The sequence below is a fragment of the Triticum aestivum genome, chromosome 1A, assembly GCF_018294505.1.
Source record: "Triticum aestivum cultivar Chinese Spring chromosome 1A, IWGSC CS RefSeq v2.1, whole genome shotgun sequence".
In the NCBI taxonomy this organism is placed as follows: Eukaryota; Viridiplantae; Streptophyta; class Magnoliopsida; order Poales; family Poaceae; genus Triticum; species Triticum aestivum.
The window spans coordinates 591,258,060-591,271,770 of record NC_057794.1 but is presented as its reverse complement, the minus strand read 5'-3'; the positions used below and the strand labels follow the sequence as shown (position 1 = coordinate 591,271,770).

The following is a 13,711-nucleotide window of genomic DNA, read 5'->3' as shown; positions in this document are numbered from 1 at the left end:
CGGATGCGGGCGTCCCTCGGGTGCCACGGCCGCGCTTGATGTGTAGTCGCCGTCAAGGTTGGAGTAGCTGCGCACTAGGACCGACGGGGCGGTGGGCCACGCAAACCGATTTACAGATCGGAAAATCAAAAAGGGACACCGATTAGTCGATCGATAAAAAAAAACCTGGATCAATAGATTAGAAGGAAGACTTTTTAGAACAGCCGATCAACATGATTGGCAGATAAACTCTAGGCACGGGCGGCACGACCTCCGGTGGCGATCATGGGAAGATCGAATGTTCCGAGGGCGGCGTTGTGCGGAAGCGGCAAAACGTAACACTGTGGTTATGCAAATAGTTATTTTTTTATTCAATGAGTACAATTTTTATCCATTTATTTTGTATGTATTGTTTACTTCCGGGGGAAGAGCTTGTGGCGATGCTAGTGATGATCATCTACGTTAATAATGTTTTGTAGTTCAAAAAAAAAGAAAATCCTAATAAAACGTTCTTCAGAAATCTCAGTCTTCATTAAAAAGCTCATCTATATTAGCAAAATGCTCACACTCACGTTGAAAATTTTACGTATCAAGAGTTCACTTTTTCCTATTTTTATTAAATAAAATGTTGGAATGATCAGCGAGAAATATGTATGGAAAAAGCTTGGCTTCAACCGGCGGACGCTCGCGTGCGATCCGCCGGCTCGTTCATGTGACTCGTGTCCTGCCTGGACGGTTTCATCTTTTTCTTTCTTTCGATCAACGTGACCGCTGAGCGCTGTTCACTATCCTTTACAATATTTTCTGCAACATATTGTAACAAGACTTATGTTGCAGAAACATATTGTAAAAAAATTAAATTGCAACAAAAACTCTGTTACAAAAAAAACTATAAAAAGACATGTGCTGTAAAAAATGCAACTTGACATACGTTGCAAAAATTCTGTAACATGACCCATGATGCAGAAAATTTCCTGCAACACGACCTATGTTGCAATGATAAAAAGTGACGCTTGGTCGCTCAATCCACTTGATCCGATGGCTCGTGAGCCGACAGACCTTTTTAAAAGATTCACCGGCCACGCTCGCACACATACTCCGTTATTTCTCTTGTCAACCATGTGTCCTTTATCTTATCCCGCAACAATGGTGGTGTTCCCAACCATAACAGCGAACGACGACTGCAACTTAGACAATCTTTTGTAATATCAACTCTGTTGCAAAAAAAACTGCAACAAAACCTCTATTGCAAAAAAACAAATCTACAACAAAAACTATGTTGCAAAAAAAAAAATCCTGCAACACATCATATGTTGCAAAAAATATATTCTACGACATAATATTTATTGTAAATGTTTCCGCAACAAGACCTTTGTTGCGAAGTAAAAAGAGACGTTGAGCCACACGATTATGCCACATCCAACGACCGGCGAGGCGGAAGATCCGCCGGCCGACGCGTAGTGGCCTCCAAAATGTATTGGGGTAGAAAATTATTTTACTAGCCTGAAAAGTTTTGTAGACTCTAAACTAAAGTAAAAGAGGTAAAGATACGAACATAAAGAACATCCAATCATAGAGTCACGCCTTTCAAAAAAAAAGCATGAGTCACGCACTAGTCAAATTAGTAGTTTTTTCTGAGAAATAGTCAAATTACTAGCTGAGCTGTGACCACTGACATGGACTCGCACACTAGTCGCGCCTCTCGGGCCTCCTCGGCGACGCCTACAGAAAGGAAACGACGCCGACCAAACATCTGATCTCAAGTGGGGTATGTTGCTAGATTCTCATAGCTCCATGGCCGCCATCCTCAAGGTGGAGAAAAAGGCATATAGGCTCTTCTTTTAGGAGGGGTTTTTCTTTTTGAGATATTTCTTTTAGGAGGAGTTTTTCTTTTTGAGATATTTTGAGGAGGGAATATAGGCTGCGTAGATTGGGCCGCACAAAAAGAAGCCTCGTCTCATCTCCGGCCCGGCCGGCTCAACGCGCAGAAGCGGCCCGCATCTTCATGTCCGGCCCAAACCCAGCTGCTTGGGCATATTCCGTCGCATCTGGAGCCCGAACGGAGAAAACAAAACACACGAGGGCCCCACTCTCCTTCGTCTCCCCCACCCCAACGCCGATCCCCAATCCCTCGCCGGCGCCGGAATCCTCCTCCTCCGCCCGCCCGCCGTTCTCCCTCCCACCCTCCCTCACCACCATCCACCTCAGCCGATCTACCGGAGTGCCCGGCCGGCCGGGGGACTGGCGCGCTCGAGGACGCCGGCCGTCGGCGACCGGGGAGAAGGCGCGAAGGCTCCGGTGCCGTGGTAGCTTGCCGCGGCGGACAGGCCTCGGCGCGGAAGCGGGAGGAGGGAGGCGGCGGTCACCGTGGACGGTAAGAGCAGCAGCAGCAGCAGCAGTACTGTGGTGCCGCATCGCTCAGCAACCTTGATTTCCACCAGTTTGATTATAGATGTCTGCCCCTGCAGGTCCATCGCTGAGTAGAGTAGATACAAGGTGTAGCATACATACGGTAGAGAGTATAGGATGGAAATGGTACAGCAGGTGTAGGTCTAGGGTTACAGCCTTACAGGGGTACTGGAACAGGACTTATGCAATCCCATTTTGCAAAGAGAGCGGAATGGAAATTTCTAGCCGAATACTAAGCACGTAAATTCAGTTAATAGGCTGATTCGCCGATTAATCCCTACTCCTCACCCGACCGAGCAGCCACAAGTTACAGTTACCCTGAACATTGGTTCCACCTCAGCTGGCTTTGCCTTCCACTATGGTTATGCTACGGTTTGATATAGTTTTGCTGGCTTAACCGAACTTATTGCCCTGTTGCCAAACAGCAGTTTTCCTATATATTGCAGTTCTCTTCTTTCAGTAATTTCATCTTCTCCCGTTGAAAGAGCATGCCACAGTTTATGAGCCAAAACTTCGAACAGTCTAGATTATGTGTCATAAATAGAGGAGATGTTGCTACGTCTACATCTGTATAATTACTTTGGTTGTAAGCATCATGACATATACGGTGTTCTTATTGTAATGTTTGCATTCTCCCCCCTTTTCAATTCCTTTGTGATGAACTGCTGGGATTTACCTTGCATGCGTAAGTTAATATCTTGTATATTTGCAAATCAAGAAATCATGTCTAGCAGCCTTTATTGCAGTTATATAGACCGTTGGATGGCACCTAAATCCATCTGTGTTTATTTGTCCGTCTCATCTATGCACACGACCCAACTGGACTCAATTAGCAGTGTAACTCAGTCCTGTCTAAGTTTCTGTTTGACCCACGATGTCCCTTTTTTTGATCAAACTGCAAGATAACCATTGCCTATGAACATACATGCCAGACAAGTAAAAATTCACATGGAAGTTTGTAAACAATCTTTAGCTTCAGACTGCCACATTTGTAGGTTCTGACTAGCATATCGAACTTCATAGGACACAGTGAAGCTATCATCCAGATATGGTGAATGCATACAAGAAAGGTTTAATTGTCAGTGAGATAACAGCTGTCCTGTTTTTTGTCACTAAAACGCTAATTTTTTGTATGCGGTATCATATTTGAATACGCGTCAGACATACAGGCTGTCTGCCCCAAACTCTATTCACCGCAGCAGCTTATGACCGACGATGTTATGGTTATGTTTTAAACCTATCATCTTATATTATGATATTGTATAACCTTTTTGTTCTGTAGGTTGTTAGTGCCTTGACATGCCTAACATGGCAGCCTTTTCATTTGATGCTTGCAGTAGTTAGGTAGTCAGTTAAATATTTGGTTGTGGCAACATTGAGAAGTATACAGATGTGCAAATATGCATGTGCAGGGCTTTTGACAATTTGTCCAAATTACTATGCAGGGCTATATTGTGATATTGAAGTGAAGACCTGTGGCACCTCCTGTACCTTTTGTATGGTATTGACAAGAAGTTCAACTGCCTGGGTGATTATTTTGGGAAAATGGACCGCAGTAACCTACCTCCTGGAAACACGACGCAAGGAACTCCTTATGCTAGTTTGAATCTACATGGTAACTCCTTGCAAATGCATGCTCCAAGCTCAGGAAAACATCTATTTAACCAATCTCAGATGCCAGGGAGTTTCACAATGCCTATCAACCGGGCTACAGAACATGATAACCCCGGATCCGGATTTCAGTTTGTAGAACATGGAAAAAAGGATCACCACCAGCAGCAGCAGCAGCACAACCATCTCATAAAGAACTCCATCAGTGACGACGAGGAGCATGATATGACTGAGGATGCTACTGATGCCCAGAGTGGCAAGGGCAAGAAAGGCTCAGCATGGCATCGGATGAAGTGGACTGGTTCGATGGTTAAGCTTTTGATTACCGCAGCATCTTACACGGGGGAGGATCCTGGGGCGGATTTGGGCGGCGGGAGGAGGAACATTACAGTAATGCAGAAGAAGGGCAAGTGGAAAGCAATATCAAAGGTCATGGGCGAAAGGGGCTGCAATGTGTCACCGCAGCAGTGCGAGGATAAGTTCAATGACCTCAACAAGAGATACAAAAGGCTTACGGATATCCTTGGTCGTGGTACTGCTTGCAATGTTGTGGATAATCCAGCACTCCTTGATTGCATGAATAATCTTTCCGATAAGATGAAAGAAGATGCAAGGAAGATATTGAACTCTAAGCATTTATTCTATGAGATGATGTGTTCCTATCATAACAACAACCGTGTGAATTTACCCGAAGATCTTGCACTTCAGCACTCACTACAGGTTGCTCTTAGATGTAAAGAGGAGCATGATCCAAGGAGGGATGCAAGTGGAGATGCTGAAGAAGATGACCATAGTGCAGATTCTGATTACGAGGATCATGACGAAGAGCATCAAGCAGTTCATCACAGTATGAGGGATCCTTCCATGAATAAAAGGATGTGTCATGCATTGGATCATGGTGATGCAGGTTTTCTCACCTCAAGCTCGAATGATGGTAGTGGGAGTTTGGATCCCCATGGCATCGCATTGGATATCAACAATGGTTTTACGGATGGAACCAACCTGTCTGTTGTGCGGAAGGAACTGGCTTCCCAAGCAATAGAGCTTCGGAAACGTCGCTTGCAGATTGAAGCACAGGAACTGGAAGTAACAGAGCAACGTCTAAAGTGGGAGAGATTCAAGAGGAAGAAGGACAGGGAAATTGAAAGGATGGAATCGGAGAATGAAGAAATGATGCTCGAGAACAAGCGTTTGGAACTTCAGCTAAAGCACAAGGAGCTAGAAGTTGAGCTTAAGCTAAAAGGCAATCCAGACCATGAATGATTTATGTTGGATCAGTCAAAAGCTTTGGTTTGCAGTATGGTAAGCATGAATGTTATGGATATTCTTTTTTTAATAGCTTTCACATTCTCTGGAAAACATGTGTCAGTGTCAGATTTTAGTCGATTCGATATTTGTGTCCCTGAGATATCTTTGCAGGTGTACAATAAGGGTTTTGCATAAATATAAGAAAGGCGTTAATTAGAGCATTAATGGATTTTCATAAATAAGAAAAAGCATCTACTTGTGAGTGATTTACACTACAATATCCATAATGCCTGTCATTTACATGGTGTACCTGGGTGATACATAATTATCGGATAGCAGATTAGGTGCAGACTACAGACAATAAACCATATGGCATATTAGCATATTACAGTGTACCTGGGTTTTGCATGCTTGATATCATTCCTTTCCATTGTTTCAGGTCGAAGTTGGCTTTTGACAAGAATATGGCTGTTCAAGAAAAAACCCTGAAGACCAACTCGAGACCCGTTGGACATTGTCGAGTGATCTTCTAGTTGCCTCTCGTTGTTGTTGTTGTCAACATTTGTTGTACTACCAGGCTTGCAGTAAGCATGTGACATCATGGTGACAACTAGTTCCTCAGCTCTTTCGGTGACGGTTTCTTCGGTTATGGTGAACATATAATAAATGTGTGCCGGACAAGGAAAGTTCACATGGAAGTTTGAAAACTACCCTAAGGTTCAGACTGTCACATTTTATAGATTCAGACTAGCATTTCGTACCTTTTGGGATCGAGCAGTTGGAAGCTTAATTGCATTGTGTGAAGGTATCACATTATCCATATGCTGCGGTTGTATGCAAGAAGGGTATATTTGTCAGTGTGTGTGGGTCCCGTTCCACCTCTTGTGAATGACATCATATAACAGGTGTACTGTTTTCGTCCCATAGAAAAAGGACCCTCTTATTTGGTGAACACTAGCTGGGAGGGTGGCAACTTCTCTAGGAGAACTGCGAGGGCGTTCGCTGGGAGTTCCTTCCCAACGAACGTTCGCAGTTATCATTACCATAGAAAAGTAAATAAAGAACCGCAATGGGATTCGCTGGGAGTTCCTTCTCAGTGAACGTTCGCCAGTTAGGATTACCATAGAGAAAAGTAAGGATGCAAATTTAGAAACTTCGGATATCCTACGACCTTGCTTAGTTCAACCAAATGAATTAAATTTTCAGAAGTGATGTAACTTCTGAAAACTTGATACTCTGCTGGTACCATGAGAAACACACTGCCGTATGATTTTTTTGTGTGTGAATAAAAGCACCAATCCGAAGGTGTATGTTGCACATCAATCTTCAGTCAGCTTTGGTTGTCTCTATGTACACACTTAACTTGCACACATATCTTTACATGTCTCTGTACACTCTGATCACACAAATAGCTTAGTTCGGTACATATTTACCCAGTGTCTGTGTATGTTACGTATGCAGCGCTGCTCACTTCCTGAAGAGCTTCTGGGAGACGAGGAAGCCGATGGAGAAGGCGGCGACGCCGACGGCGACCACCTCCTTGTTCCTCCTCGCCATCTCCACCGCGTTGTCCGCCCACTTCATGTCCGCCAGCCCCTTGAGCTCCCCGGCGATGCGCTCCTTCCAGGCCGTGCATGTCGACGGCACCGCCTTCTTCGCCTGCTCCGCTTTCGCTTCTGTGGCCGTCGCCGTGGCAGCAGCCTTGGCCCTCTCTTCCTCGCCGCGCTGGCTCACCCTCTCCGCTAGGCTCTCCCGGTCAACCGCCGCCTTGGCCTTCTCGCCGTTGGCAACCTCTGCCTTGGGCGCCGGCTTCTCTGGTGTCATCGCAGCAGCTGCTGGCTGGGGTGCCTTGGGCTTCACTTCTTCTTCCTTCTTCGCCGCCGGCGCCGGCATATGCTCAATTTGCTTGCGCCTCTTGGCCTCCTCCATGCGGTGAACATGCTCCGCGACCTGACGTGTCGTCTTACCGAGCGTGCTCTCCTTGGGCTCGGTGCCAACGACGGCTTCCTTCTTCTCGCCGCCGTCGTCCCTGGTAGCGGCCGGCTGCTTGGCGCCGTTGGTCTCCTTCTTTCCAGCCCCGCCGTCCTTGGATGGCAGCTGGTGGGAGGCTGGCGTCGGCGGCGGCTTGACGGCACCCTCCTCCTTGGACATCTTCTTGGCGCCATCGACCTCTGCTTGTGGCGTCAGCTTGGCAGCACCCTCCTCCCTGGGCATCTTCTTGGCGCCATCGACCTCTGTGGGTGGCGTCGGCTTGGCGTTCTCCTCCGTGGCCGCACCGGGTTCACTCTTCTTGATTTCCTCGATGCTCGTCGGTGGGGACGGCGCCGCACCGGCGCGCTTGGGCACGGTGAGCGTGAGCACGCAGGCCTCGAAGCGGCCGGCGATGTCGTCGAGGCTGGCGGTTGCGGGCAGCTGGAAGACCTTGTGGAGGGAGGAGCCGGGGCCGCCGGCGGCGCACGGCCTGGTCGCGCCGCGCACGGTGAGCTTCCCGGTGCCGTCCACCTGCACCCGGAAGTCGTCCTTCCTGAAGCCCGGCAGGGCGAGGCGGAGCACGTAGGTGCCGGCCTTCTCCGCCCACTCGAACTTGGGGTCCGCCACCGCCGCCGCCGCCGGCTGTTGCTGCTGCCTGGTGGCGGTGGCGGCCATGAGGAAGCGTAGGGAAGGAATCGTGATGGCCTGCGAGTGAGATGCTAGCTAGCTCTGTGGATGGATGGTTGTGGTTCTGTCCTCTGTGATGATGGAGAGGTGAGAGATGAGATGAGAAGGGTGGCATGATGCGCCGTGTATATATACGACGTAGGTGACGGATGGAATGTTTGGTTGGTTCGAAGCTTGGGCTGTGAGGAGATCTAGAGGAGCAAGGAGGAGAGCCCGGCCATGGATGCATACGTCTAGTGTAGTGTAGGTATGAAGAAGAAGTGTAGCTTAGCTTGCAAGCTAGTACTACATCCATGGAGTCATGGCCTCTTGGGTGGGGAAAGGTTTTGGGATCTAAATCTACGGATTCAGAAGCGAGGGAAGTTAAGCTATGGAGGTGAAGAAGGAATGCTTGCTTGGTGTGCATGTCATCGTCCGCCGGCCGCGTGTGCAGCACCGTGTTCACATCGATTGGACATCTTCAATTTTACATCACTTATGTATAACTTGTCAAAAAATGGTGGCACGACTTCAGGATGCTCGATTTCTCATCACTTAGAATTTTATATTCTGGCATAATTTGATTATGTTTTTCTGTCGATATTATTGAGATTTTCTGCATAAAAATGGTGCCGCGCTTAGAAAAACATTTTAGCTATATGTAAATCGCCTCAAAATTAATTTTAGGTCAGTCGATTTTTGGGCTGTTCATTTCTGATTTAAGATCCCTGTACTTTTATTCTAGGACGGTCAGCGTGTTGTTTTCGGCTGTTTTTTTTTCTTGCCTAAATACATATTTGGGGCAGTCAATTCTTTAACGGGCCGAAGCCTATTCCAGAGCGAATAACCTTCCTCTTTCTCTTTTTTTTTTCTGTTTTTAATGCATTTTTGCTTTTGTTTCTTCCTTATCTTTATTAGTTGTTTTTATTTTTTTTTACTTTTGTGAGTACTTTTGGGATGTAGGGTGGGTGTATCTATATACACACAGATACTATATAATATGTTCCCAAATTTCACTGCTATATGATTATTCTTTGTAAGTTTTGTATTTTTTTTCTTAAAGGGAAATACAAAATATACTAATTCATTTTTTCTTAGAAAACATCATTATTTTGATATTGTTTTAGTTTTATTTTCATTATTTTTAATGACACTAATTGAATCATTTTTAGATTTTTTTTGTAAATGTTCCACTTTTATATGCTTATTCATGCATATTTTAGAATAGCGCAATTTTTATGTATTTTTTGTACAAATTACCTCACTGTTTCTTTTTTCATTTCCTTTCTTCTTAAATGGTAATACTAATTCCACTAGTTCATTCTTCCATAGAAAATTTATTTATTTCGAATTTGTTTTATATTTTTCATTCTCTTTCTTTTTAAAGTGTAATACCAATGCCATTAATTCATTACTTCTTACTCCCTCTGATTCATAATGTGTGTCGTAGTTTTGAACTACCGTTAGTTCAAAACCGCGACACATATTATGGATCGGAGGTAGTATTAAACATCTTTTTTGCAGAGTACCACTATTGTATTCTTATCTTGCATATTATTAAAAACACACAATTTTCGTCTAAATTGTGTGAACATTTTGTCATTGTTTTCCTTTATTGTTTTCACTTTCTTTATTCTTGAATGGTAGTACCAATGTCATTAATTCATTCCTTAGAAAACCTCTTTTTATTTGTGTGTGTGTACGTATACGTGCAGGCACCAAATAATATGTGTGTAAATTATATGGAACACGAAAATGCATTATTATATGCCGATTCTTTGCATATTGCAAAAAGTGCAATTTAGTGCAAAGTTGTGTGCAAGTTTTAATTTAATCTTTTGTTTTCTTTCTTCTTAAAGGGTTTCATACTTTCTTAGAAATCTTTATTGTTTTTATTTTCTTTCTTCTAAAAGGGTAATACCAATACCGCTAATTCAATTTTTTCTTAAAAAAATTTCATTTTTTATTTTGATTTATGTTTTATTTCAGTTCATTTTGTAAGGGTAATGAGCCGTTTTAACACGCTCCCTCTTATCCCCTATTTTCACATGAGAGATAAGAGTATATAATAGATCTGGGCTGTTGATCTCATTAATTAATGGCCCGATTAACTCTTACCTTCTTACCTCATATGCAAAAAGAGGGGGCCAGAGGGAGCACGTTAAAATTTGCCAAGGGTAATACTGATGTTACTAATCCATTACTTTTAGGAAACACTTTCTTTTGCAAAAAAAACATTATTGCATGCTTATTTTTGTATATTATAAAAAATATGTAATATCAATGCCACGATTTTTTTTAGGAAACTTCATTTTTTTTTAGTATAGGGGATCATAAGGCTAGAGAAAGTAGATGTTTTTATGTTACACATAGTTGTGTATTGTTATTTTTCCTTTCTAAATTTGTATTTGATTAATTTAGGATTAAACATACCTATAATATTATTTTATTTATTTATTTTATATTTTCTTTCTTTTAAGAGGGTAGGCCTGGTGCAGTGGTGAAGTCCTCCCCACTTGTGCCAAAAGGTCCTTGGTTCGAATCAGCCTCTCTGCATTGCAGGTGTAACATTTTTGGAGAAACACTTCAAACCAATGGTGATGTTTTTGGCCACGAGACATGGGGATGTTTTAGCGGGTGTAGTCACGCATGCAAGTCGCTAACCGGCCAACATGCCCGGACAACCTTTTGTGTTTGGTAGCATGATTTTTTGAGCCGACTTGACGGGTCATTTGGCTTCTGTCGAGAATTACGCCTCGGACCAGATCGTGATCTTTGGAGGCTTAGACTAGCCATAATAAAGAGTAACATACACTATTAACATTCATATATCCATAGAGTATGTTACTACCTTCATAGTGGATAGTAACATAAGTGTGGTAACATGCAAAGCTTCATTTATTAGGTTATAGACTCATATTGCATTGGGACATGTGATATTACAGTAACTAGCTAAGTTACTGAAACTACCTCTTTCCTCATTAACTCATTGCCACATAAACAAATTTGCTGCGTTGGACTCGATGTTACTGCTAAAGTTACTCCCACTGTGGCTAGTCTTAGAATACGTCACAGATTCTCGCGGCGAGCTCATCCTGTCAGGCTGGACTCCCGGCCGGATTGAGGATTCAGCAGACATCGGAGGTCCAACGTCGGATCCGATCCCCTTCATGGATGTCGGGTCAAACCCCTCGGCGTCGCTAGAGCACCCCGACATGACAACTCCAGGCGATCTCGCCTCGACCATCGGCTCAGACTCTGGTCCAGTCCCTATCTCTTAAGACATGTCAGATGTAGAACCGACAACGGCGCTGGATCCGGAGTCACCCTCGGATCTCCTCGGCGCCGAAACCATACCGACCTATTAGCCGGGCGTACTTCGAGTCAGCCCCGCCTACAGCCAGGCCATGGATCCTGAAGAGCTGTCTCACATAAATGAGATGCTAGATCGTATCCAGAGAATGTCAATCTCGGACAACAAGACTTCGGTCTACGACAACATCGGACTTAAAACCGACAACAGGGAAATTTACATCCCACCCACCACCCACCTAGTTGCCACAGTCGATGACTTAACCGACGTGTGGGACTATGACGAGGCCACAGACATGGATGAAGATGCTAATGGCCCTACAGAACACACTCCGCCTATGGTAAACACTGGCAAGTGGACCGCAGTATCCACCTACGACGTTTACACAGCGGATACCCCTAATTCCACTCCAAGACGTCGGCGTAGACGCAGAAGGGGCAACAACGAGGACAACAATGCCCAACCGATTGATGTTACAAACTCTCACGTAGGGCTGTATATATATATACATGTCCAACCGACCATGACCTAAACCTACTATCACACGATGACAACAATCCTAACCGGACTAGACTCCAACGCTCATACGGGCCAAGTACTATGACGACTCGACATGCAAGCTAATTACAAGCCGGATACGATCACAACGGAAAAGAATTCTATAAGACCAGATCTCACGCGAGATCCATCCTGATAGATGACACGTGGCATTCACAAATCACAAAGCATCCCCCACCCCTCATTTAAAATCAGAGAAGAGAGATTAGATGCTTTGTGATTTGTGAATAAGGATGGCAATGGGTCGGGTTTGGAACGGGTTGAACAATCTCAAATCCATATCCATGTCCATGAAGACAGTTTTTGCCCGCCCATGAAAAAATCCATGGGTGAAAAATTGTGTCCATGTCCAAATCCGATGGATATCCATACCCATTGGATATCCATTGGGTCCTCTTGAGACATATAAATAAGACATAACACAATATTAACATAAACTCTTTCATTCTTCACCTCGTGGTAGGCTAGGCTTCACTTATGGTAAATCAAACATCCACTAATGACCTAAGATCATTTAGTATTTTTCTAATAGATGAGAATGACGAGTCATTTAAGAAGGAGGTAAAAATAAGAGAAGGTGTTGGAGTATGTTACAGAGGGGATTGAATGTCAACTAAATAAAGTTACGATAGGGATTGTGTAATTTCCTATGCATGTTTTAGATAAAAAATGTAAAATTGTTGTGGGACATACGACCGTGGGGCAGGGATAGCAGATTTTCCCCCATTAAGTCATACTATCGGGTCGGGTTTGGGTATATCCATGGGTACAAGATTATATCCATGCCCTATCCACGAACAATCGGATCGGGTTTGGGCGCCGCCCATGGACACAAAAGCATATCCAAACCCTATCCATTCGGGTCAGACATCCATGGATAAAATTGCCATCCTTATTTGTGAATGCCACGTGTCATCCATCAGGATGGGTCTCACCTGCTAACCGCAAAATCTGATTCCATATAATATTTTTCCCGATCACAACCCACACTTACGTCAAGGTTGACTCCAATACGTACTACTACACGGCAGCGAGCAAAGTAGCATCTAACTAGCACTTGCCTAACACTAAACTCAAGATTATTGCTAACACCGTCGGGTGCTGTCGATTGCTACTCCTGCCGCCCCTTCTTTCTTCAGGCTGAAAGAAGAAGTTTGGGTCAGTTGACTCACCCAAATTATATTTTCAGTTGATTTCTGACCCAAATTATGTTTTCAATCGATTGGCTTGTAGCCAATTCTTTAGAAAAAAAACCTCCAAACAAAATAAAGGTCGGGTTCCTCACGAGAATTTTGGAAACATATGCCAATGTAGAAATCTCATTTTATTTAGGGGGATGAAAAGGTTTATCCTTCCTTGCGAAGAAAGGGACAAGGAGCTTCATTCAATAATTATTATACCGAACATCTAAAAAACAGTTATTATACGGATTCAACAAAGAAAAGTTCAAGCCGTCTTAACTGCATGCACGGGAGCATGAGAGGACATAAACAAAAGTTTTCGATTCCGGATGCGGAAAAAATCTCATGCGGCACTGATATTTCCGGTTACCGTTGTAATAAAAAATACCGGGTGGATATTTTTAATGAATTTTCAATCTGAACAAAATTCATTTATAATTCTTTCAAATTCAAAAAATCGGAATATTTTCTCTGTAAAGCGATTTCATGTGGGTGCCAAGATTCATAGTTATCAGGCGGTAACCGTATTTTTTGCCCGGTAACTGAATCCCTAGCGGCACCTGCTCACATGGAGGTAGCAGGCTATGATTGATCTTAACATTGCCCCTCGGTAGGGGAGTCCACGACATATCCATTAAAATGTGGCTTCTTGTGATATACGATGCACCCTTTGAAGGCTAAGAAGGTGGTTGTGCGTGCTTCAAGAGATTAAGAAGAAGAAGTGAAATGTGTTGAACAAGAAGATGATACGTCGTGCTCAGCAAATGACTAAGAA

The 13,711-nt window shown here is 44.0% G+C and overlaps 2 protein-coding genes across 2 annotated transcripts; one reads left to right on the top strand and one right to left on the bottom strand.

Moving 5' to 3' along the window:
• The first annotated feature begins 2,074 nt into the window (after positions 1-2,074).
• LOC123070646 (stress response protein NST1) lies at positions 2,075-6,104 on the top strand. The gene is made up of 3 exons (XM_044493934.1): positions 2,075-2,353; positions 3,834-5,301; positions 5,687-6,104. The coding sequence occupies exon 2, from the start codon at positions 3,934-3,936 to the stop codon at positions 5,260-5,262; it is 1,329 nt and encodes a 442-aa protein (XP_044349869.1). The 5' UTR covers positions 2,075-2,353; positions 3,834-3,933; the 3' UTR covers positions 5,263-5,301; positions 5,687-6,104.
• Positions 6,105-6,490: 386 nt separating this feature from the next.
• On the bottom strand, positions 6,491-8,095 carry LOC123070653 (triadin). Its single transcript, XM_044493947.1, has one exon. The coding sequence runs from the start codon at positions 7,891-7,893 to the stop codon at positions 6,715-6,717; it is 1,179 nt and encodes a 392-aa protein (XP_044349882.1). The 5' UTR covers positions 7,894-8,095; the 3' UTR covers positions 6,491-6,714.
• Between the last annotated feature and the right edge of the window lie 5,616 nt (positions 8,096-13,711).